This window comes from Phycodurus eques, chromosome 3, assembly GCF_024500275.1.
Source record: "Phycodurus eques isolate BA_2022a chromosome 3, UOR_Pequ_1.1, whole genome shotgun sequence".
NCBI lineage: Eukaryota > Metazoa > Chordata > Actinopteri > Syngnathiformes > Syngnathidae > Phycodurus > Phycodurus eques.
This window is the reverse complement of record NC_084527.1, coordinates 31,326,379-31,348,918: the sequence shown is the minus strand read 5'-3', so window position 1 is coordinate 31,348,918 and position 22,540 is coordinate 31,326,379. Positions and strand designations below refer to the sequence as shown.

The following is a 22,540-nucleotide window of genomic DNA, read 5'->3' as shown; positions in this document are numbered from 1 at the left end:
GGACACTCGGGTGAAGAGAGGGGCGGAGCTGTCAACTGATCACCACCTGGTGGCCTCTGCAACATCGCGTGGACATGATCACCACCTGGTGGTCAGTTGGCTTCGATGGTGGGGGAAGATGCCGGTCCGACGTGGCAGGCACAAACGTATTGTGCCGCGCTTCCATTCCTGAGGCGGCCGACTGGAGCTGCCGCCGTAAGGTTGTCGGTGCCTGTCGTGGCGGCAATCCCCGAACCCGTTGGTGGAAACCGACGGTGAGGGATACCGTCAAGCTGAAGAAGGAGTCCTATCGGGCCTTTTTGGCCTGTGGGACTCCTAAGGCAGCTGATGGGTACCAGCTGGGCAAGCGGAATGCAGCTTTGGTGTCGCTGAAGCAAAAACTCGGGTATGGGAGCAATTCGGTGTGGCCATGGAGAAAGACTTCCAGACGACTTCGAGAAATTTCTGGTCCACCATCCGGCGGCGGGGAAGCAGTGCACCACCAACACTGTGTATAGTGGGGATGGGGTGCTGCTTACCTCGACTCGGGACGTTGTGAGCCGGTGGGGAGAATACTTCGTAGCCCTCCTCAATTCCACCGACACGCCTTCCCATGAGGAAGCAGAGTCTGGGTTCTCTGAGGTGGGCTCTCCTATCTCTGGGTTTGAGGTCAGCGAGGTGGTTAAAAAGCTCCTCAGAGGCAAGGCCTTGGGGGTGGATGGGATTCGCCCAGAGTTCCTAAAGGCTCTGGATGTTGTGGGGCTGTCCTGGTTGACACGCCTCTGCAACATCGCGTGGACATCGGGGACAGTGCCTCTGGATTGGCAGACTGGATTGACAGACTGGGGTGGTGGTCTCCCTTTTTAAAGAGGAATCACACTCCTCCGCCTCCCTGGTAAGGTCTATTCAGTGGTGCTGGAGAGGATGGTCCATCGGGAAGTCGTATCTCAGATTCAGGAGGAGCAGTGTGGTTTTCGTCCTGGCCGTGGAACAGTGGGCCAGCTCTACACCCTCAGCAGGGTCCTCGAGGGTGCATGGGAGTTCGCCCAACCAGACTACATGTGTTTTGTGGACTTGGAGAAGGCGTTCGATGGTGTCCCTCGGGGAGTCCTGTGGGGGGTGCTTCGGGAGTATGGGGTACCGAACCCCTTGATGCGGGCTGTTCGGTCCCTGTACGACCGCAGTCAGAGTTTGGTCCGCATATCCGGCAGTACGTCGGACTCGTTTCCAGTGAGGGTTGGACTCCACCAAAGCTGCCATTTGTCATCGATTCTGTTGAACTTTTATGGACAGAATTTCAAGTTTCAAGGCACAGCCGAGGCAGAGAGGGGCTCCGGTTTGGTGGCCTCAGTATTGCATCTCTGCTTTTTGAAGATGATGTTGTTTTGTTGGCTTCATCAAGCCATGATCTCCATCTCTCACTGGAGCAGTTCGCAGCCGAGTGTGAAGCAGCTGGGATGAGACTCAGCACCTCCAAATCTGAGACCATGGTCCTCAGTCGAAAAAGAGTGGCATACCCTCTCCAGGTCGGGGATGAGATCCTGCTCCAAGTGGAGGAGTTCAAGTATCTTGGGGTCTTGTTCACGAGTGAGGGAAGAATGGAACGGGAGATCAACAGGTGGATCGGTGCAGCATCTGCAGTGATGTGGACTTTGAATCGGTCTGTTGTAGTAAAGAAGGAGCTAAGCCAAAAGACGAAGCTCTCAATTTACCGGTCGATCTACGTTCCTACCCTCACCTATGGTCACGAGCTGTGGGTTGTGACCGAAAGAACAAGATCCCAGATACAAGTGGCCAAAATGAGTTTCCTCCACAGGGTGTCCGGGCTCTCCCTTAGAGATAGGGAGAGAAACTGGGTCATCCGGGAGGATCTCAGAGTAGAGCCACTGCTCCTCCACATCGAGAGGAGCCAGATGAGGTGGCTGAGGCATCTGATTCGGATGCCCCCTGGACGCCTCCCCGGTGAGGTGTTCCAGGCATGTACCACCGGGAGGAGACCCCGGGGACGACCCAGGACACGCTGGAGAGACTACGTCTTTCAGCTGGCCTGGGAACGCCTCGGGATCCCCCCCGGAAGAGCTTGATGAAGTGGCTGGGGAGAGGGAAGTCTGGGCGTGACGTGTGCTCGAACGCGATCGACATGCGCGCATGAGCGTAATTGACATGCCCGCATGAGTGCCAGGGACTTGAGCGCATGAGCATGACTCACATGTGTGTTAGCGTCAGTGTCATGCGTTCGTGAGTGTGTTTGAGTTGTTTATGAGAGCAAGACATTCAGTTGTTCTTACGAGAGCATTTGACTAGTATTTATGAGAGCATTTGACAAGTGTTTGTGAGCGAAGAATTTCAGTATTGTGTATGAGTGTTTTTCAGTAGAGTGTACAGTATGTGTTATGTTCGTAGTTGGTGTTATGTTCCAAGTTGTCATTTGGTTTGATTGTCTTTCAATTCCCTCAGTGAGCGTTTGTGGGCGAAGTCGGCGTAGATGCACCTGCAAACTATTTCATTCTATGGAGTTTAAAGCCCAGCAGTGGCGGAAAGGAGTTATCAGATTATTCCTTCTGCTTACTACCACTGGTCTTTCATATTTCTAGTATTCCGAGTTTTGAGGCCCCTGTCCATGGTTCAGTGGTATGTCCGTACTCCTATTGTATTTTAACTTGAGTACAATTTTGCCGTTGTAGTTTGCCTTATATCTTTGTGTAGGATTTACTGTTCATTTGACTACTTATTTCCGCTGAGGCTCTGCCCACCAGCATGCCCTTTGATTATTGTTGGTTTAAATACCTTTTTTGTTGTTGCTTTTTGGTTGTACTTTCATATTATTTGTTACCATGTTTATCGTGCATCTCTTGTTTAGTAAAACACTATATTAATTCTTGGGATCATTCACACACAGCTTGTACACTCCTGACAGTATGAGAGCATTTGAATCGTAAGTGTGACAGCTAATACTGAATAATTTTGGTCTTTCATAATAAATATATAATAATAATACATAACTACATGTATATGAAAAACATTTTCGTAATGCCATTATCTCATCATGTCTTTATCAGTGTCACTGGTGAGTATGAAAAGCTTTAACAACTGCCAGCGAGTGGACAACAGCATGTTAGTGGAACTCACTACACTGAAAAAACAGTCCTTTGAATTTATGTAATTTCAACATGTACTGCACGGTGATGACTGGTTAGCACATCTGCCTCACAATTCTGAGGACCCGGGTTCAAATGCGGCCACACCTGTGTGGAGTTTGCATGTTCCCCCCGTGCCTTGCATTGGTTTTCTTCTGGTACATCGGTTTCCTCCCACATCCCCAAAAAAATCATGCATGGAAAAAAAAAATGCATGGTATGTTGATTGAAAACTCTAATTTGCCCATAGGTGTGAATGTGAGTGTGAATGGTTGTTTGTTTATATGTGCACTGCGATTGGAAAGAAAGCTTGGGCCGTCCCTGCTTGCATTCTAGGTTCAGCTCACAACACACCCAAAGTTGCTCTAATTGATTCCGGTTCAGACGATAGTTTCATTCATGAAGGTATAATACATCAGCTCCAACTCACTCTCCAACCGCTCACGTCTCCCAAGAAAGTCACAGCCCTGAATGGCCGAATCATCTCCCCTGTCACCCACCAAACAGTGCCATTCACCTTGCTCATTTACGGAAATCACAGCGAGAACATCTCTCTTTTTGTTATCCCTTCCCCTGGCACCCCATTAGTCCTCAGAATTACCTAGCCAAAAAACACAACTCCACCATAGACTGGACGCACTTGGCAATCACCGGATGGAGCCCTCACTGCCACTCGCAATGCCTGCTGTCAGCTGTACCACCCTGTGGTAAAACACCACGCTCTTCCACACCTGTTGACCTCTCCCAAGTCCCTGAGAAATATCATGATCTCTCGCCGGTGTTTGTAAAGACCTGGCCATTTCTCTACCCCCCCACCGCTCAATTAATCTGCTGCTGGGGGCCCCTCTTCCCTCCAGCCGTCTCTTCAACCTTTCCCGACCTGAGAAAAAGGCAATGGAGGACTATATCCACGACTTTCTGGTTTCCGGACTCATTCGACCTTCCTCATCTCCAGCAGTGACTTTTTTGTTGAAAAGAAAGACACCACTCTCCGCCCATGTATCGAATATCGTGGACTCAATGACATCACCGTGACAAATAACTCTCCGCTTCCCCTCATCGATCCCTCGTTTGAACCCCTCTGTCACGCCCAGATATTCACCAAATTGGACCTACGAAACGCCTACCACCTCATCCGTATCCGAGAGGGGGATGAATGGAAAACTGCTTTCAATACCCCACTTTGAACACCAAGTCATGCCGATTGGATTAACCAACGCCCCTGCTGTCTTCCAAACCTTCATTAATGACGATCTTTGTGATATGTTGAACCGGTTTGTTTTTGTTAATTTGGATGACATTCTCATTTTTACCCGCTCCCCTGAAGAACATCGCAGACGATGAGTTGTGCCAAGTCCTCGAGCGCCTCCTTGAAAATCGCCTGTATGTCAAACCCGAAAAGTGTGAATTCCACCTCTCCTCCATACACAGGCTACATCATCTCCAAAGGACAACTACAACCGGACACTGCCAAGATCCAAGCAGTCGTTAACTGGCCCACTCCCACCAACCGCAAAGAACTACCTTTCCTTGGATTCGCCAACTTCTACCGTCGATTCATCCCTACTTACAACAAGGCCGCTATTCCCCTCACCAGCCTCACATCCACCCGCTCCTCCTTTCAGTGGACCCCGGCAGCATCCCAAGCATTCAGTCAACTCTAGACCCTGTTCACCAGTGCTCACATTCTTCGCCACTCCGACCCCTCCCTCCAGTTCATGGTCGCCTGTCCCCTGCCGAGAGGAACTATGACGTCAGCAACTGAGAGCTGCTGGCCATTATATGGGCCTTGGAAGAGTGGAGGCACTGGCTGGTGGGGACTGAACTGCCATTTATCATTTGGACTGACCACAAGAATCTCGCTTACCTCAGTTCCGCCAAACGCCTTAATCCCCGACAAACTCGCTGTGCCCTCTTCTTGAGCAGGTTTAATTTCAGTCTCTCCTTCAGTCCTGGTTCCCGAAATAGCAAACCCCCCCCCCCCCCCCACCCCACCCCACGCCCAGTCCTGAAGAACAGGAAACTATCCTTCCTTCCTCGTGCTTCGTAGGAGCAGCCACTTGGAAAATCGAACAGGTGGTTAACGAGGCTCAAAAGACTCACCCGGATCCCAAGACCGGGCCTCCAAACAGCATGTTTGTACCCGATTCCGCAGGCTCTGACGTCATTCAGTGGTCCCAAAACTCCAAACTCACTTGTCATCCCTGCATCACCCGCACCATTCAATTAATCCGGCAGCACTTCTGGTGGTCCAGCCTTGGTAAAGACACCCAGGAGTTCGTCCAAGCCTTCTCCGGCTGTGCCTGAGGGAAGTCTTCACACCTGCCCCCAGCTGGTCTCTTGCCTATCTCAACCCGCCTTTGGTCCCATATCGCTCTGAACCCCCCTCTGAAGGTAACGCTATCATTCTCACTATTGTTGATCGCTTTTCCTAATATGTCCATTACGTACCCCTCCCCAAACTACCATCTGCGTTCGAAACTGCTAACCTCCTTGTCCAGCATGTCTTTAGACTCCAAGGTATCCCTATTGACGAGGTCCTCAGTTCTCATTCCTGGTCTGGAAGGAATTCTGTAAAGCGGTGGGTGCAGCAGCCAGCTTGTGCTCAGGATACCATCCGTAGACCAACGGCTAGACGGAGCGGGCGAATCAGTCCCTGGAATCAGCCCTCCGTTTGTTGCTGCACACAACCCCTCCTCCTGGAGCTCATTCCTCCCATGGATTGAGTACGCCCACAACTCCCTCACCAGCTCCGCTACTTGTATGTTCCCGGTCATGGCCTGCTACGGTTTCCAGCCTCCTTTATTTAAGGAACAGGAGCAGGCGGTTCCCGCAGTTAAGGATCACCTCAAAAGGGTCCAGGCCATGTGGAAAGATGACCCGGTCCGCCAAAAGAAACAAATGGCTTGTGGACCTTCATCGCTCTCCTACACCTAAGTACAAGGTGGTTCAGTCGGTTTAGCTTTCTTCCCATGACCTCCCGCTCCAGACGGAATCACGCAAACTCACTCCGCACTTCATTGGTCTTTTCCCTATTACTAAAATGATCAATCCCACATCGGTTCAGCTGAAACTTCCCCAGTCTCTAAAAATTCATCCCACATTCCATGTATCAATACTCAAAACTGTCTCCACCTCCACTCTGAGCAATTGTTAATTTTAGAGTATGCCCTGTGCCGCAGATGGGCACCCTTAATGTAGTTGGAAAGATAATTAAATTATGTTGTTAATGATGTTTACATGCTTTGATTTTTCACTATTTAACTTTGCCAACTTCTACTGACGTACATGTGTGGACGGGACAAGTGAGGTTTAACAAGTTTAAGGGGCCGTCAAGGGACATACCGTAATTTCTCTTGTATAATGTGCATTTTTTTCTCCAAAAAAGTGTCAAAAGTCAATAGTGAGGATTATACATAGGTATAGGGGAAAATGGAAAACACTTTCACATTTTATAAATGTATGCCGCCATCTAGAGGTTATGAAAAATGTGTAGCCTACAGTTTCATTCCAATATGACAGGGGTACATATGACTCCATATATGTACAGTCGTGCTCATATGTTTACATACCCTGGCAGAATTTGTGAAATATTGTTTTTTCAAATACGACTGATGACTGAACAACAACCATCATTTATTTCTTTATGGTTATGTTTTGTTTAATGATAATGCTTTTCTGAAATGCTTGACATTTTAATTTAAATCCCATTAAAATAAAATTAAATGTGTTTCACCTTCATGTTCTCTTTAAAGAACTGTACCCGTCGTACAAATTCTGCCTGTGTAATCAAACTTATGAGCACAACCCCTCTCCCCGACTGACCAAAACATCCATCCATTCATACATTTTTCTGAACCGCTTATCCTCCCTAGGGTCATGGGTGTGCTGGAGCCTATCGCAGGTGACTCTGGGCAAGAGGTGGGGTACACCGTGAACTGGTCGCCAGCCAATCGCAGGGCACATACAGTAAAAACAAACAACCATTCGGGCAATTTAGAGTTTTCAATTAACCTACCATGCATGTTTTTGGGATGTGGGAGGAAACCGGAGTACTTGGAGAAACCCCACACAGGCGTGGGGAGAACATGCAAACTCCACACAGGCGAGGCCGGATTTGAACCCGGGTCCTCAGAAATGTGAAGCAGATGTGCTAACCAGTCGTCCACTGTGCCGCCACTTTCCCAACACTGATCCTGTATTATTTCACATCGGAGGTCACCTTGCTGCCTGACCAAAACATGTCAATGTCAATTGTGTTGGTAACTGCACTGGTGGACAATAGTAAGAAATTAAATATCATCTTACCCCAGCCAATGATGTAGTACAATTTCATTCTGCGGTCCTCACTGATGTTGACAGACACAACTTTACTCCACAATAGCAAACCTTCCACCAGCATCCAGGAAAAAGAGGCCATGAAGAAGAGATGAAGCAATGCTGTCACCACAAAACATGCACCCTGCAAGAATCGAAGTGTAGAGAAATAATGATGCTGTTAAAACAGGTGGTTTTATTCTCAATCTGTTTTAGCTGTTGAATGTCTGTTTAGCAGCAGTGCAATTGGATGTTGTGTACGACACATCTAAAGCAACAGTTTTACAGTGATAACGTAGTAATTTTACCCTACCCCATATCATACATTTTCGACATACAGTATAATATTAGTGGCACAGCCTGGACTATGTGTTTGTCACACACAAAAATGGTGTTGTCATGATCAAGCAAGGCTTACTGAACACAGGGTGATATTACCCTCATCACTGCTTCAGCTATGTTACCCTTAAAGTTAATTGGACATTGAATATTAAAGAGGTGTTTTCTATTTCATGAAATGTGTGTTCAGGAAACAAAGTCTTGCAGTAAAGTATTACGGGGCAGACCACTTTTTGTTGAGTGTACAAAAAATAATTGGGCCACTTTGGTTACATGGTTACAGGTTTTAGACTGGCCAAATCAATCTCCAGGTTTAAACCCTCTACAGCATGCATCACAAAAGAGTAATGCAAAGGTTTGGTGATGTCAGTGTGTCACATGCGTAATACAGTTATTACAAGCAACTAGTTACAAATTCTTATGCTAAATTCACAAGGGACGTGAAACGAATTTTTATATCACGTCCCTGGCACCAGTTTGATTGTGGGAGTATTTTATACACGCTAAAGGTGCATTTGCTTCATTTGCGCTACATTTAATGCTCCTCCCTTCTCGGTCCTCTTCAGCGGGTCGTCGTTGCATTTACTTCTGAAGATGGTGAGCTGTGAGCGGTCATGGCCAACGCAAGTCACCCCAGCTGGTTCCTTTTTCCCCCCCTTTCTCTCTTTCCTAAATTACTCCCCTTTCCAGCCCTGCCAACTCTCACAGCCAATGAAATGTGTGATCGATCTTCACCAAAATTTATGTGGACATCTTTACTTATGCCCACTTCAACCTCTGAAAACATCAGAACGATTGCCCCAATAATTTGGATTTTATGGATGAGTGTTTTTCTTTCCTTTGTAAAGAAATTATAATGGGTGATTTTAGCTCTTTTGAATAAAGTTAAAGGTGACCCAAAGGTTATTGTTTTAATAATTTATAGGCCTCCAAGATACAATACAAAATTTACTGAGGATTTTTCGGAAATGCTGTCAGTTATTTGTCCTGACTACAACTATTTTATCATAATGGGAGACTTTAACATTCATGTTGACAATAACATGGAAAACAAATCTAAAGAACTCTCTGCTATACTAGATACATTTGATCTCTCTCAACATATTAAGAGTCCAACACACACTCAAGGTCACATCTTAGACCTGGTCATCTCTAAGGATGTTGAAATTCTATCAATTGACATTAAGGATATGGCTATTTCTGACCATTTTTATGTATTCTTTGAATTACAGATTCTTCCAAAGGTTGAGACAAACTCTATGTCTATTAAGAAAAGGTACATAAATGAGAGCACCGCCACTAAGTTTATGGAGACCATTGCTGTGCCACAAACTGTGAATGACAGTTGATGAATGTTTGGATAATTTCACCTGGAAAATGTCAAATGTCATGAATGCTGTTGCTTCTATTAAATCTAAAACAATCTTGAGGCGACCTAGAACACCGTGGAGGAGCACAATGATGGTAAAGACCTCTAAATCAAAGTGTAGGAAAGCAGAATGTAAGTGGAGAAAAACTAAACTCCAAATTGACCATGACCTCTACAGACAAAGTCTTTGTAATTTTAACCAAGAGTTAGTCAGGACTAGACAGCAACACTTTTCTGAAATCATCAGTAAGAACTTCAACAATACTTGCACTCTGTTTGCTGTGGTAGACAAGCTCACAACTACCCCGAATCAGATAGCTCAAGAACTCCTAACAGCAGATAAACGCAATGAATTTGCTTGTTATTTTAGTGAAAAATTACAATCCATCAGGTTAAATATTAGCACAAATGATAAAATTATACTACATCTGAAGCCATCCCGGAATCACTCTGTTACCATGTCAGAATTTGATACAATTGACCAAAAAACCGTAGAGAAAACAATTCAGCAGGTGAAACAATCAACGAGCTGTCTTGACTCAATACCATCAGACTTTTCAAAGCTATTGTAAAGTCTGTGCTAGCTGATTTGCTGCAAATAATCAATTGCTCACTTCAGTCAGGCGAGTTTCCTAAAGCTCTTAAAATAGCTGCCATTAAGCCTCTGCTAAAAAAAAAAATAGAGTGCTGGACGCTTCCATGTTAGCAAGCTATAGACCCTTCTCAAATCTCCCTTTCATAGCCAAGATTGTTGAGAAAGTAATTTTTAATCAACTCAGAAATTTCTTGAACTTAAATGGACTTTTTGACAAGTTTCAATTGGGGTTCCGAACTCATCACAGTACAGAATCTGTTCTTATCAAAGTGCTCAGTGATATAAGGTTGAATACTAACTCGGGAAAGGTGTAAATTCTGGTCCTGTTGGACCTCAATGTGGCTTTTGATACGGTAGATCATAATATACTGCTGAACAGGTTGGAAACCTGGGCAGGACTAAATGGAATAGTCCTTAAATGGTTCAGGTCCTACCTGGAGGAAAGGAGTTATTTTGTAACCATTGGAAGTATTGAATCTCATCGAATGGCAATGACCTATGGGGTCCCTCAAGAGTCAGTTCTTGGACCCCTCCTGTTCAGTCTGTATATGCTACCCTTGGGTCAAATTCTTATAACTTGAATCTTGACTATCATAGCTATTCAGATGACACACAGTAATATCTAGCTGTGTCTCAAGATGACTACAGTTCAATTGAGGTGTTGTCTCACTGTCTAAAACAGATAAATATCTGGATGAGCCAACATTTTCTTCAATTAAACCACAACAAAACGGAGATAATTGTTTTTGGCAATAAAGAAAAGAGAATTGCTGCTAGTAAATACCTGGAGTCACTCTCTTTAAAAACCAAAGACCAATTCCGAAACATTGGTGTTCTGATTGTCCCTGACGTTCAACAGTCATATCAAATCAATTACTAAAACTGCCTTCTACCATCTGAAGAACATATCAAGAGTGAAGGCTTGCATGTGTCAAGCAGACCAGGAGAAGCTCATCCATGCTTTTATCTCAAGTAGACTTGACTATAGTAATGGTCTTCTGACTGGACTCCCGAAAAAGAGCATTAAACATCTGCAGCTCATTCAGAATGCTGCGGCTCAGGTTCTGACCAGAACAAAGAAGTCAGAGCATATTACTCCAATTCTAAAGTCTTTACACTGGCTTCCAAGCAGCTTTAGAATAGATTTTAAAGTTCTGCTACTGGTCTATAAATCACTAAACGGTTTAAGTCCTGAATACATGAATGGAATGCTAATGGAATATAAACCCAGTAGGGCTCTGAGATCGACAGACTCAGGTCAAATAGTGGAGCACAGAGTCCAAAGCAAACATGGTGAAGCAGCATTTAGCTATTATGCTACACATAAATGGAATAAGTTGCCAACAGAAGTGGCGTGAGCCACAAGTGTGCATGTTTTTAAGTCCAGGTTAAAAATTATTCTTTTTTCCAATTCTTTTTAGAGCATTTCCACTTTTAAATGATATTTCTTGCACTGTATGCTGTTTTAATTGTATTTTTATTTAATTTTATTTTGTTTCTCTTTGTTTTAAACATTTAGAAGCTGTTTTTTCTTTGTTTTTAAATGCTTTTAATCATGTAAAGCACATTGAGTGACCTTGTGTATGAAATGCGCTATATAAATAAATTTGCTTTGCTTTCCATAGGTGCTGACTGGTTCTTTTTTTCTCTCTCTTCCTTAAATTACTCTCATTCAAGCCCCGCCAGCCTGCGACTCTAGCCGCCGGTGACAAAGCGCTTTGAGAGGCCACACATCCCGTCCCACAGGCTGGCCCTTTGCTCACCATTCTCGACGGCGATTGGCTGTCACGACGCAATATGTGACTTAGCCGTAGCCATAGCACACCATCTTTGAATGCCAGCGCGCTGATGGCCCACTGAAGAAGACCGGGGTGGGAAGAGTATAACATTTTGCACAAATTAAGTGAATGCGCATTCAGTATCTAAAATACTCCTTCAATCAAAGTTTGTTTCGTATCTGGTGTGAATGTAGTATTATTAATTTCAGTCTAATTTAAGTCTTTTGCTGGCCTAAATATTTTTAGTTACAACTAATGCTATTCTCTAAATTGTGTGTCAGATGCAGAAGTAAATACTTCACACACACATTAACAAAATTAGCAATCAGCATTTCTGGTGAGTATGGTGTATTTTATTATTTTTTGTTATGTTTTTGGCATGCTATTAGATAAATATAGATTCTGAACTGCCCCAGATGATGTGCATGGCATGCATGTGTTTTAGTATAGTATTGATTGTTTATATAATTGCGGTGGCAATAGTGGTGGCTTTAAGAGGTGAATTAAGTGGGTTAAGTCCCCATTGAAGGGCCAGGTACCAAATCCACAGCCCAGCATTGGAAATTATTCAATGAAGTCACATATTCTGAATGTATTTGTCTGAAGAAATGTAAGTATATTTACTTTTAGTTCAGCATAAAGACTTACAGGTAAATCAAACTTCACAACTGTATGCGGGGGGCACTGGTCGTGCAATGGTACACATACTCTTGACTGACTCTTGTGCAGCTGGTGCATTCTGTGATGGACTTGCAACCAGTCAGACATCTGGTATGGGGAAGGAGACTCCCGATTGTTGGTGGACATATTATTTTGTTTGATCATGTCGAGTACATAAAACCTTACTAAAACTAGCTAGCTCCACCCATAAAGACTTTAAAAGGACATGTTAATTTTTAAAAAATTTTAAACAGTATCCAGGTGTCTTAACATTTTTGTGACATACTTTCATCAAGAAAAAAAAAATGCTGAAAAATTATAATGTACTTTATACACCCTGTTTTTGTCATGTTGAAATTACCCTGAGTCCTTGGTTAGTCTGCCACTTGTACTGCTTGGCCAAAGGTGAGTACGGATTTCATTACTGTGACGACTAGTGGCGGGGGTAGTGCTGTGTGATATGGACAGAATGTTATATCCGAATAGAGGTATTTTTTTATTCTGATACCAACGATATATATCCTGATGTAATATTTTTCTTAAAAAATATGAAATTACTTGCAATTATTTATAAACCAAATATTTTACACAGAAAGCACAATAAAATGAACCAAAGACAAATACAATAAAACAATTAATCAGTGCAAAAATGCCATTCATAATATCTGGTCGTACAACCAGTTTTCAAGGAATGTACCCTGTTGTTGTGTACAGGTTATAGCTGAGTTCATAAGTGTATTCAAATGTCCATAAGCAGTACAGCAGCACACACATCAGCATCTGGGTATAACCAGGTGTATCTAAGAGTATGTGAAAAGAGACAACCCACAGAAGCTATTCAAAGCTTAATGGGTGGGGCTTCAGGACATCCATCCATCCAGTTTCCTTACCGATTTTCCTGACTAAGGTCATGGGTGTGCTGGCGCCTATCTCAGCCAACTTCGGGCGGGAGACGGTATACCCTGAACTGGTCACCAGCCAATCGCAGAGCACAAATAGACAAGCAATAATTCGCAATCACATTCACACCTACGGACAATTTAGAACCTTCAATAAACCCACCATGCATGTTTTTGGAATGTAGGAGGAAACTGAAGTACCTGGAGAAAACCCACACAGGCACAGGGAGAACATGCAAACTCCAAACAGGGAGGATGGATTTGAACCAGGGACCTCAGTACTGTGAGGCAGATGTGCTAACCATTTGGTCACTGTGCCGCAGGTTCAAGACATTTAACACATAATAACAAAAGACAAAACAACATAAGGTAAGAGACACAATTGATTAATACTTTAGAGACAAAACAAAACAGGACGTTGATCCCAATCAGAAGATTGAAATTATAAATACACGGACAATGTTTTGGTTTTTCATTTCTTCTTGAAGACAGAGAGAGATTGGGTGGTCTTAAAACGAGCATTAAGCTGGTTTCAAATCTGTGGACTGTAGCACACAACACTTTGGATGGTACTTTTAAGCCTTGGCTTTTCCCCAGTGATAATATCTTTTTGTAATGTAATGTAACGCTCCACTAGCAGTGACGTAAACTCTTTTTTACTCTTTGTTGTCGAGGTTGCTGTTGTTGTTTTATTATTATTCGATTTTTCATTCCCTTAATTTTTTCTTTTTCATTTATGTACTTGTGGCGGCACGGTGGCCGACTGGTTAGAGCGTCAGCCTCACAGTTCTGAGGACCCGGGTTCAATCCCCGGCCCCGCCTGTGTGGAGTTTGCATGTTCTCCCCGTCCGTGCCTGCGTGGGTTTTCTCCGGGCACTCCGGTTTCCTCCCACATCCCAAAAACATGCATTTATTGGAGACTCTAAATTGCCCGTAGGTGTGACTGTGAGTGCGAATGGTTGTTTGTTTGTATGTGCCCTGCGATTGGGTGGCAACCAGTTCAGGGTGTACCCCGCCTCCTACCCAATGACAGCTGGGATAGGCTCCAGCACGCCCGCGGCCCTAGTGAGGAGAAGCGGCTCAGAAAATGGATGGACTTATGTACTTGTGATTTTTTTTTCACACTTTAGACTGATTGGCATGGTGAAAGGACACGTTTGCGGTTCCGGCGTCTGTAGGGGCGGGACTTTCTTTACTCCTTCATGATCTTGGGGGGGTAGGGGGGGGGCACTGGATTGACCTCCCGGAGAGCATTGATGGTGTGATGGTGGACTCGCCCATGTTCCGCGGGTGCTGGAGCGATGGCAACTAGCACACGCCTTGGTCTTGCTACTGGTGGGGGCTGGTGGGACCCCCCCCTTGTCGCCCCTGGGGCCTGCTTCCTCCTCTTCTCTACGTTCCCTGTTGCGGTCGCCTACTGCTCTTCTCGTGGGGGGTCCGGGTGGTCGCCTGCAGGGTGTTGGGCCCGCTGTGGGTTCTTGGTTCTTTGTCCCTGTTTGGTTTGAGGGTGCGGGGGGTGGGGGGGGGTCCACCTCCCACATTCAGGGGTGGTTATGGAGTGCTGGCTGGAATGTGGAGGCAATCCCGGGGTCGGACCTGCAGGAGCCATGCCTCTTAATCACTCACCTAGCACACACTCAAACCACTCACTGTAACTATTTTTTTAATAGTCACATCTGGGCACACACACATATCCAGGGTTTCCTGGGGGACTGGTGTGGGGTCGGGTGAGTGCTGGTGTTAGGGTTAGTTCGTCAGTGCTGTTTCCTGGTCCGGGCGCCCTGCCCCTCCGCCCTGCTTGCCACCCCAGGATTTTAATGCATCACATATCACCTGGCAGCCCTGTTCCGGTATAAATGGGATACAGATCGCCCATTCTGCTTGATCTAACAGCTAAACAGGAAAAAAAAAAAAAAAGAAGTGAGATAGGTAGGCTGTTCCAACGCTTTATATTTTCACAAATTATTTCCAGTAGCCGTACGTGATTTAGATTATTTAACTCTTTAAGTTTTGCTGAGATATTAATGCATAGATATTTGATATTCCCTGTCAGAATAGGAAAGTTTGGATTTTGGCCTGCATGATTCGATGGGTTAGTCGTTATAGGGAGTATTTTTTATTTTGACCAATCGATAGCATCTTCTGACAATTGCAAAAATGTCCTTTTTTAAAAATTGTTTTTAATTTCTCCTGTTCGGCTGCATGGCCATGCAGAATGGTGGATCTGTATGCCTTTTGAACAGTTTTGCTGTTCAAGAGAGGAGTTTGATACTCCCTATGCTTATTTTTTAATTTCCGAAAGGTTTTAGGGGACAGACAGAGAGACAGAATGGAAAAGGGGAATCGGGGTGCAAACCAAAGCAGAACAATAGTTAGACAGCCGAGATATTTGACCACAAGTAACATTACAACAGTCAAATTGTGTTGTTATTTGTGGTTGGGAGGTGAGGGGTGGCACACGTGGTGAGGTCATGCAACAACTAACCAATAGAACAAGATTACGTTGTGGGGCCTGCTATGGGGTTCTTTTCCCTGCCTGGTTTGGGAGGGGGGGGGGGGGGGGGGGGGTCCACCTCCCATGCTCAGGGGCGGGTTGTGGGTGCTGGCGGAGGTGTGGGAGGGGGCCGGGGTTCGTGTTGCGGGTCTGGGTGGGATGCCCCTCTTCGTCTGTGGTTGTCCGGTCTAATGGGCCCGACCTGCGGAAGCCATGCCTCTTAATCGCTCACTTAGCACACACTCACACTATTCACTGTATACATTTCTCACTAATCACATCTGGGCACATACACATATCAAAGGGTTCCTGGGGGACTGGTATGGGATCGGGAGGGTGTTGGTGTCGAATTGGGTTTCAGCACGTCTGTTCTGTTTCCCGGTCCGTGTGCCCTGCCCCTCCGCCCTGCCTCCCACCCTGGATTTTAAATGCATCACACACTCCCCATGTTTTAATGCACCACATACACCTTTCTGGGGGGCAGTGGGTCGTGGATTGGGGGGGGGGGTGTTTGGCTGTTCGGCAGTCGTGCCTGGCAGCCCTGCCCCCACCCCCTCGGCTCACTGACCTCTCCAAATTTTAATGCACCACACCACTCGGAGGGGCATTGATACACGGGGTAGGGTCAATGACTGCCAGTCGGGGACCTGGCAGTCATAGTAACAAGGGAGGAGGTGGGTCTCACTTACTTGCATGGCGGTGCTCCTGAGGCCGGGCCCCCCGGGCTGGATGATTGCTTGGTGTTAGGGCTGACATCTCATAGCTCGCGGCTGCTCCTTGGGTTCCCCCCCTCCCCTTATCGTTCCCTTTGTCGGGTGCCCCTATCCACCCTCCTTTCCAACAAACAAGGGACACTCTCCCGCCCTCGGGCTGGGCGGGGACTGGCTGTATTGTGGGTCGTGCGGGTTGGGGGGGCGTCTGGCTCTCCTGGGGGTGGAGGGGGTGGGGTGGCGGTGCCTGTGGGGCGGTGGGTGGTGTGGGGTGGTTTGCTGGGGAGTGGCATTGGGTCCCTGCGCCCCCCGCTGGGTGACCGGTTGTTGGGGCGCCTCGGTGGGGTCGGCGGACCACCCTGGGTCCCTCGGTGTGGGTCATGTCCTGTCCGCCGGGCTGGTCTCGGGTTGGACCCCTGAGCCTGATCCCACCCCTCGATTGATTGGGTGGGGTCCTCAACTGCCGCGGTGCGGCCACAGCAATTACAGGACACTATGGTTAGTCTTTGTGCATGTAAAACGGTATCAATTTACTTGCATGTATCCGCAGGCACACACCTAGGACTCTTTCACTGGGTGTGGGGTCACGCACTTTCTGCGACAAATAACTCGTGAATATGCAAATCGCTTGTGTATCCCCTCACTTATACTCTCGTCCTGTAGACTTTTAGAATTAACATAATTAATGCCACCGCACTTCAGTTGTACTGCCGGGTTCACGACCCTTGTCCTCCATGCTTCTTCTTCTTGAGCTCCTTATTCTCCTGGTGCAATAAATCGAGAAGTGATAGCTTCTTGTCAATGGAGGAGAAGACTTGAATATGGGCGTTGGTTGAGCTGGCTCGTAGATCTTCACTGCTAGTGGACGAATTAGCCTTCCGTCTTTTCAGCAGTTTGCTGTGCTTGTCATGATGGGATTTGCTAGCTTACCTGACGAAGCGTTCGAAAGATCCGTCGATGGAATCTTTGAGTGGATTCACAATGGTATCTTTGCATCAGCAGGGATTGGAATAAATGAATCAATAATAATCAGCCCCGCAAAACGAGGAAAAAAAGGTGGATGAGGAGCAAATTAAGTCTTGGGGTTGCTAATCTGATTTTGCAGCATTGCCGCTGGGAATCTTGTTGTGTCTCGCGATGTCAGAGCATGCCTCGCCTCAGCCTGAGCAGCACTAACTAATTAAGTGTAATTCCCCAGATTGGTGACCAAGTGCTTTTACCGCAAGTGAAAAAACAACCAATGCCTTTATGGGTGCTTACGTTTTTCTTCACACTCTGCCTCTTGCCTCATCACAACCGCTTGCTCCTGTCGTCATGGTAACAGAAGCCCTACTTGATACTGCCCTCACAGTAGAGGGTGTGGTGAGCAATGGCTCACCATGAGACAGAACCACCTCTTCTAATTAGGATAATTTCAGCTAGGCCTAAAAATATGCGAGTAAAGTAGCTGATGCTTGATATTGATATTTGATATTTTGATGAAAAAATGTCACAGACATGTTATCAAGACACCTGGGAACTGTCGTAAATTGTGAAAACAAATGTAATAATGTCTCGTTTAAAATGAACCGGACCAAATCTAGTAGCTGCAATTCATGGAAACGCTATTACAAATATGTTGATCACACAATTTGTTTTTGCTGCTTTATATTTAGTTTTAGGTTAATATTCTGTTGGGTTCGACAGTTTTATTCTCCATTCGCCTGTGTCAATTGTTTTACCTGGTAGCTTCTGGCAATTAGATTATCGCACGGCCTTGTATTTGACCCATTCGTGTGTCATTTGTGCGATCAGTCTGAGACTACTTAGTTCATCTGTTTAAACTCATTTGTAACCACTGTGATTTTCATCTTCTTTGTGTTTTTTTTTCCTTTGTGTATGCTGACTTCTTTTTCAATCAACACCAATTATTTTTCAGCTGGTGTCAACGTCGTGCTACTTGCATCGCCTTTTGTGAAAGAATCAGCATGGATTCTCACCTCATTGGCAGACGCCCAGTCACTGCACATTAATAGTAGCTCAGCAATGCTGAGAGCAACAATCAGGTTCTTATGGACAGTTGTGCGGTCCGATTTAGGAACCCTATATAAAGGCAAACACAAATGAATATCAGTGCATACAAAAACATCATACACGTGAAATATGCATAGAGTAAGTTGACCAAATGTAACAAATAGATGACACGAAACTGCATTATTTAAAAGCTATTTAATGTTTATAATTCTGAGAATATAAGTACAATATTATGTTTTCATCAAAGCTCTAACTGAACATCCATTGGGAATGTTCAGTATCTCAAAATAAAATTCTCTGACACTCTTCAACAAACCGATGTCTATATGTTTTTTTCCTGATGTGAATCTGGTAGGTTTTTTTTAAATGCTTTTCACTCTCTGCACTTTAAAGGGTGTGCACTGTGATTATTTGTGACTCACCCCACAGCAATGAAGAGGATGAAGGTGAAGACGAGGCCACACAGAGACACTCCACAGCCAATGAACGTCAGCACCTGCAAAGCTTTTTTGTTTTCTGGGCTTGGCTAAAACGCACATACACATGCGCACACACACATACATACACAACCCCCCCCAGTCCCCGCATACAGTACATAATAAAACCATGAGCTGTAAATAGCAGCAAACAGCAAAAAGCCTGGATAAACACTGAGTGAATGTTACCTGGGCTTCGTAGACCTGTAGTAGCAATGCAAAATTGGTTGTGTGATTGCAGTAGCACACAGTGTAGCCATATTGTTTGGAAACGACCTCGCACCCTTTGGTATTCCACCACCCGCCAGCCTCTGGACTAGATAGACACAGATATCTATTTATCTAAACCCATTCAGGAATGGGAAGAATGGAAATATCTTCATATCTTAAACTGTTAGGGGGCATTGCCATTGTTTTTATCTTTCAGTAAGATAACTTTGGTATTCAAAAGGCATCCAAAATTCCAAATTATTTTGTTCCAAAATGTTCTTACGTGAGATTAAAATCCCAGAAGGCACACACTGGATCATATACAGCCCCAGCAGGATTCTATGAGATACATAGAGCCAATATGATAAATGTGATAAATGCATTGAAAGAATAATTGCGAATACTATATTGTGTTTCTCACCTGCACTTTGTGACGGAGCTGAAAGTGGACCGCTGTACTGACGGGCTGGTTGTCTCCCAGCACTGTGGTGGATATGACAGAGGACCCCAGGATAGTACCCAGGTACCTAAATTGCACACATTGATTTTACAACAATCAACACGGTGGCGAGGCTTACACCTTCAAATAAAGAAATTAAATCACTGACGAATACTATATTTACATTGAAAATATATACTGTGTATACTCATACAAATGAATATAGGATATGCGTCCTTTTCATATAATTTGACCAATAACGGTAAAGACATGGCCCACTGAATTTCCTTTTGAAAGTGTATTCATTTTACTGAGTTCTTGGCAGTTGTTATACATCAAAAGGTCGTAATTGTTTCTAAGAATAAAAAAAAAAAGTTTTAATGCCAAAATGTTCTTACCGGTAGGTGTCCGAAATGAAGCTTCATGATTTGCAACATCTTTTCTGAAGATGCTAATTACATTTTTGAATATACAGTATAAGATTTTTCAAATGTTTCCATGAAAACTAACACAAATGCATCTTCGTGTCTTCAGAGTTCCTTTCTTTCTTTTACAAACAGTTCTTCTTTGTCACTCAAACAAAAGAGCCTCTTTATGTTGTTGCAATAAACCAGAGGGTTCTTTGAAATGAAGTGGCAGGATGAACGGCCATTTCGCATTCACACAATAGCAGACAGCAAAATAATTAGAATTGTTATTTCTGAGATCTGAATGAATATGGATGAATTTATGAAAGTGTCGGCTCTATTGCTTGTCTTTACCGTAATTACAATTTCATAAAGATAAAAGTGTAATGGGCTTAGCTAGGATCATTTACACACTTGTTTGAAGGGCCACACATGTAAATTGTGCAGCTCACCAGATTTTTATGAAGCTGTTTATCCTTAGCGTTATGCACGTTTGGGTTACTGTATAAAAAGGAGGGTTTTTCAATGGGCTACCACATTTTGCTCTGTAACTAAGGATTACCTTTATTATGAATGCCTCAAATTTTTTAATGATTAATAACTTTTTGAAAATAGGACTTTGAGCGTGGCTGTTTCAGCATGGGAGACATTTACCCCAAAAAAACAAGACGGCATGAACAAATTGTTAAATTAGATTATTCATTATTGTTTACAAGTGTCTTTACTGTTATTGATCAAATTGTATGAAAATGACCCATATAGCAATTTCTAGTCCCTGTCGTCAGAGTATTTGCTCACGTGGACATCTAATGGGCCTTGTAGTGTGGTCCTAAACTCTTGTTAGTAAGCCCTAAAAAAGAAGATGTTTCACTTTACAAAGTATATCGATAAAAGGTGTTGAGGATTCTGCATAAAACTCTGTTGCAATGTTACTGGACCTGATATGAAACAAAAAGTAAATCATAATTTTATGTGATGTCTAGATTTGGAGATAAAAGATTTCAGATTTAAACACAGTATATCTTAAAATTGCAAGTCAAACTGCAATGTTGAGGGCTCAAAAGAGGATTAACTAAGGCCCGGTACACACATAAAGACAATCGGTCTCTTTTGTGCCAATTTTGCCCGTTCCCGACCAAGCACGTCAAATGCCAGACAATCTTAAATCCTTGAGGTTATTCTATAAGATTGTCCTTAGGTCTAATATGTGTTAAAAGTGGATTCGTCATGATTTTAGGGTCTGAAACAGATCAGGGCCGACAATCTTACATGATGAAAGCCTCTAATATTTATGACCAAAAGTCTTCATGTGTGTGGGGAAAAGCCCACTTCTTCCGAGTCCCGACGCCGTGAATTGTGACATGGAATGGAATGTAGCCAATGAAGAAGAATCCTGACTCACCAAAAATCAGCGGTGGAACATAATCTTTCTGTGTGTGATATTCTTGTGTGGAGCTTATCAGAGCACACCACACACAATACGACCAAAATTGTTAAATGGCAGATTTTTTATTTTCATGTGTGGAGTCTGCCACAAATAAATAACCTTCTGAGATTATAAAAATCCTTATGTGTGCACCAGGCCTAAGAAGAGAAAACAATTGTTTTCATGTACAATACCTTTGGCTGCCATCTGTGACAGTAGGGACCATGCTGATGTTTCCTTCAGGATTGAAAAGAGGCCGCAGAGAACCATACCACGTGTTGACCAGGGTCATCTTACAGAATCCTGTACATTAAACACAATAACAGTTTAAAAAGGTATCCCCAGCTTTCACCAGATCAATAAATTAAACAATACTGAGCAAGTGTTAATTCAGGATCGTTTATTGTTTAAGATGAATAGTTGTTGCAAAATCCAACAACGTGCCTCCATCTGCCCTTTATTGCAAGACCTTGGAAGGAAAAAAAATGCATACTATGCATTCTCAAGTCTGTTCATAGTCGATGTATACACCTGTATGACTGAATGTGTCTCCTCCGTAAACAAAATGACGTGACTGCGTTTATGACAAATACTTTAAGTTTGAATATGCAATTGATTTAAGAATGTAAGCAAGTAAGTAAGAAAATTATTGGCACTAGGAGTGTTCAGTCTACCTTTGTTAAGGAGATCCTGGATCTTTTGATGTGGGACTGAAATACAGTCTGAGTTGGAATGTTTCTCATTTTCAGGCCCACAGAAAGTTGTTCCCTTTGATGATTCTTGAAGCATTTGCTGCTGCACTGCTACTTCTGTAAATAAGAAGAGAGTAAAGCACATTTAAGGTGGGTCATTTCTTAAAAAGGATATATTTGGAAAAATACTTTGTTAAACTTGTACATAAGTAGATTTCTCAGGTACCTCTACTTTAGTTGAGTGTTATTTTTTCTGAAGACTTTTTACTTTTACACCATACATTTGAAAACAGATATCTGTACTTTCTACTCCTTATGTTGTCAAAATAGGTGTGTTACATTTTTCAACCTGTGAGACAGATGACACAATTTAAAAAAAGATGAAAATAGAGAGAGGTTAAGTTAACTACGGTGGAGATCTTGATTGATAGAGATCTTGGGATCTTATGAGGTGAAAAAAACAGGGGCAGCAGCGACATGAGGAACATGAACCAGAGGGCAATGATGACGATGGCAACAGATTTGGAGAAACAAGATATTCTCCATCATTGGTCTTATTTAAAAGAACTGTTTAATGTCGTCGGCTACACCAATGAATTA

General features: G+C 44.1%; 1 protein-coding gene across 1 annotated transcript in view; it reads right to left on the bottom strand.

Moving 5' to 3' along the window:
• Positions 1-22,540, bottom strand: part of adgrd2 (adhesion G protein-coupled receptor D2) — a 68,750-nt gene that overhangs the window by 27,710 nt on the left and 18,500 nt on the right. Inside the window, 8 exon segments of the mRNA XM_061671081.1 lie at positions 7,425-7,578; positions 18,257-18,359; positions 18,713-18,816; positions 18,956-19,082; positions 19,260-19,315; positions 19,398-19,503; positions 21,443-21,551; positions 21,923-22,057. Coding sequence (XP_061527065.1) covers positions 7,425-7,578; positions 18,257-18,359; positions 18,713-18,816; positions 18,956-19,082; positions 19,260-19,315; positions 19,398-19,503; positions 21,443-21,551; positions 21,923-22,057 — 894 coding nt within the window.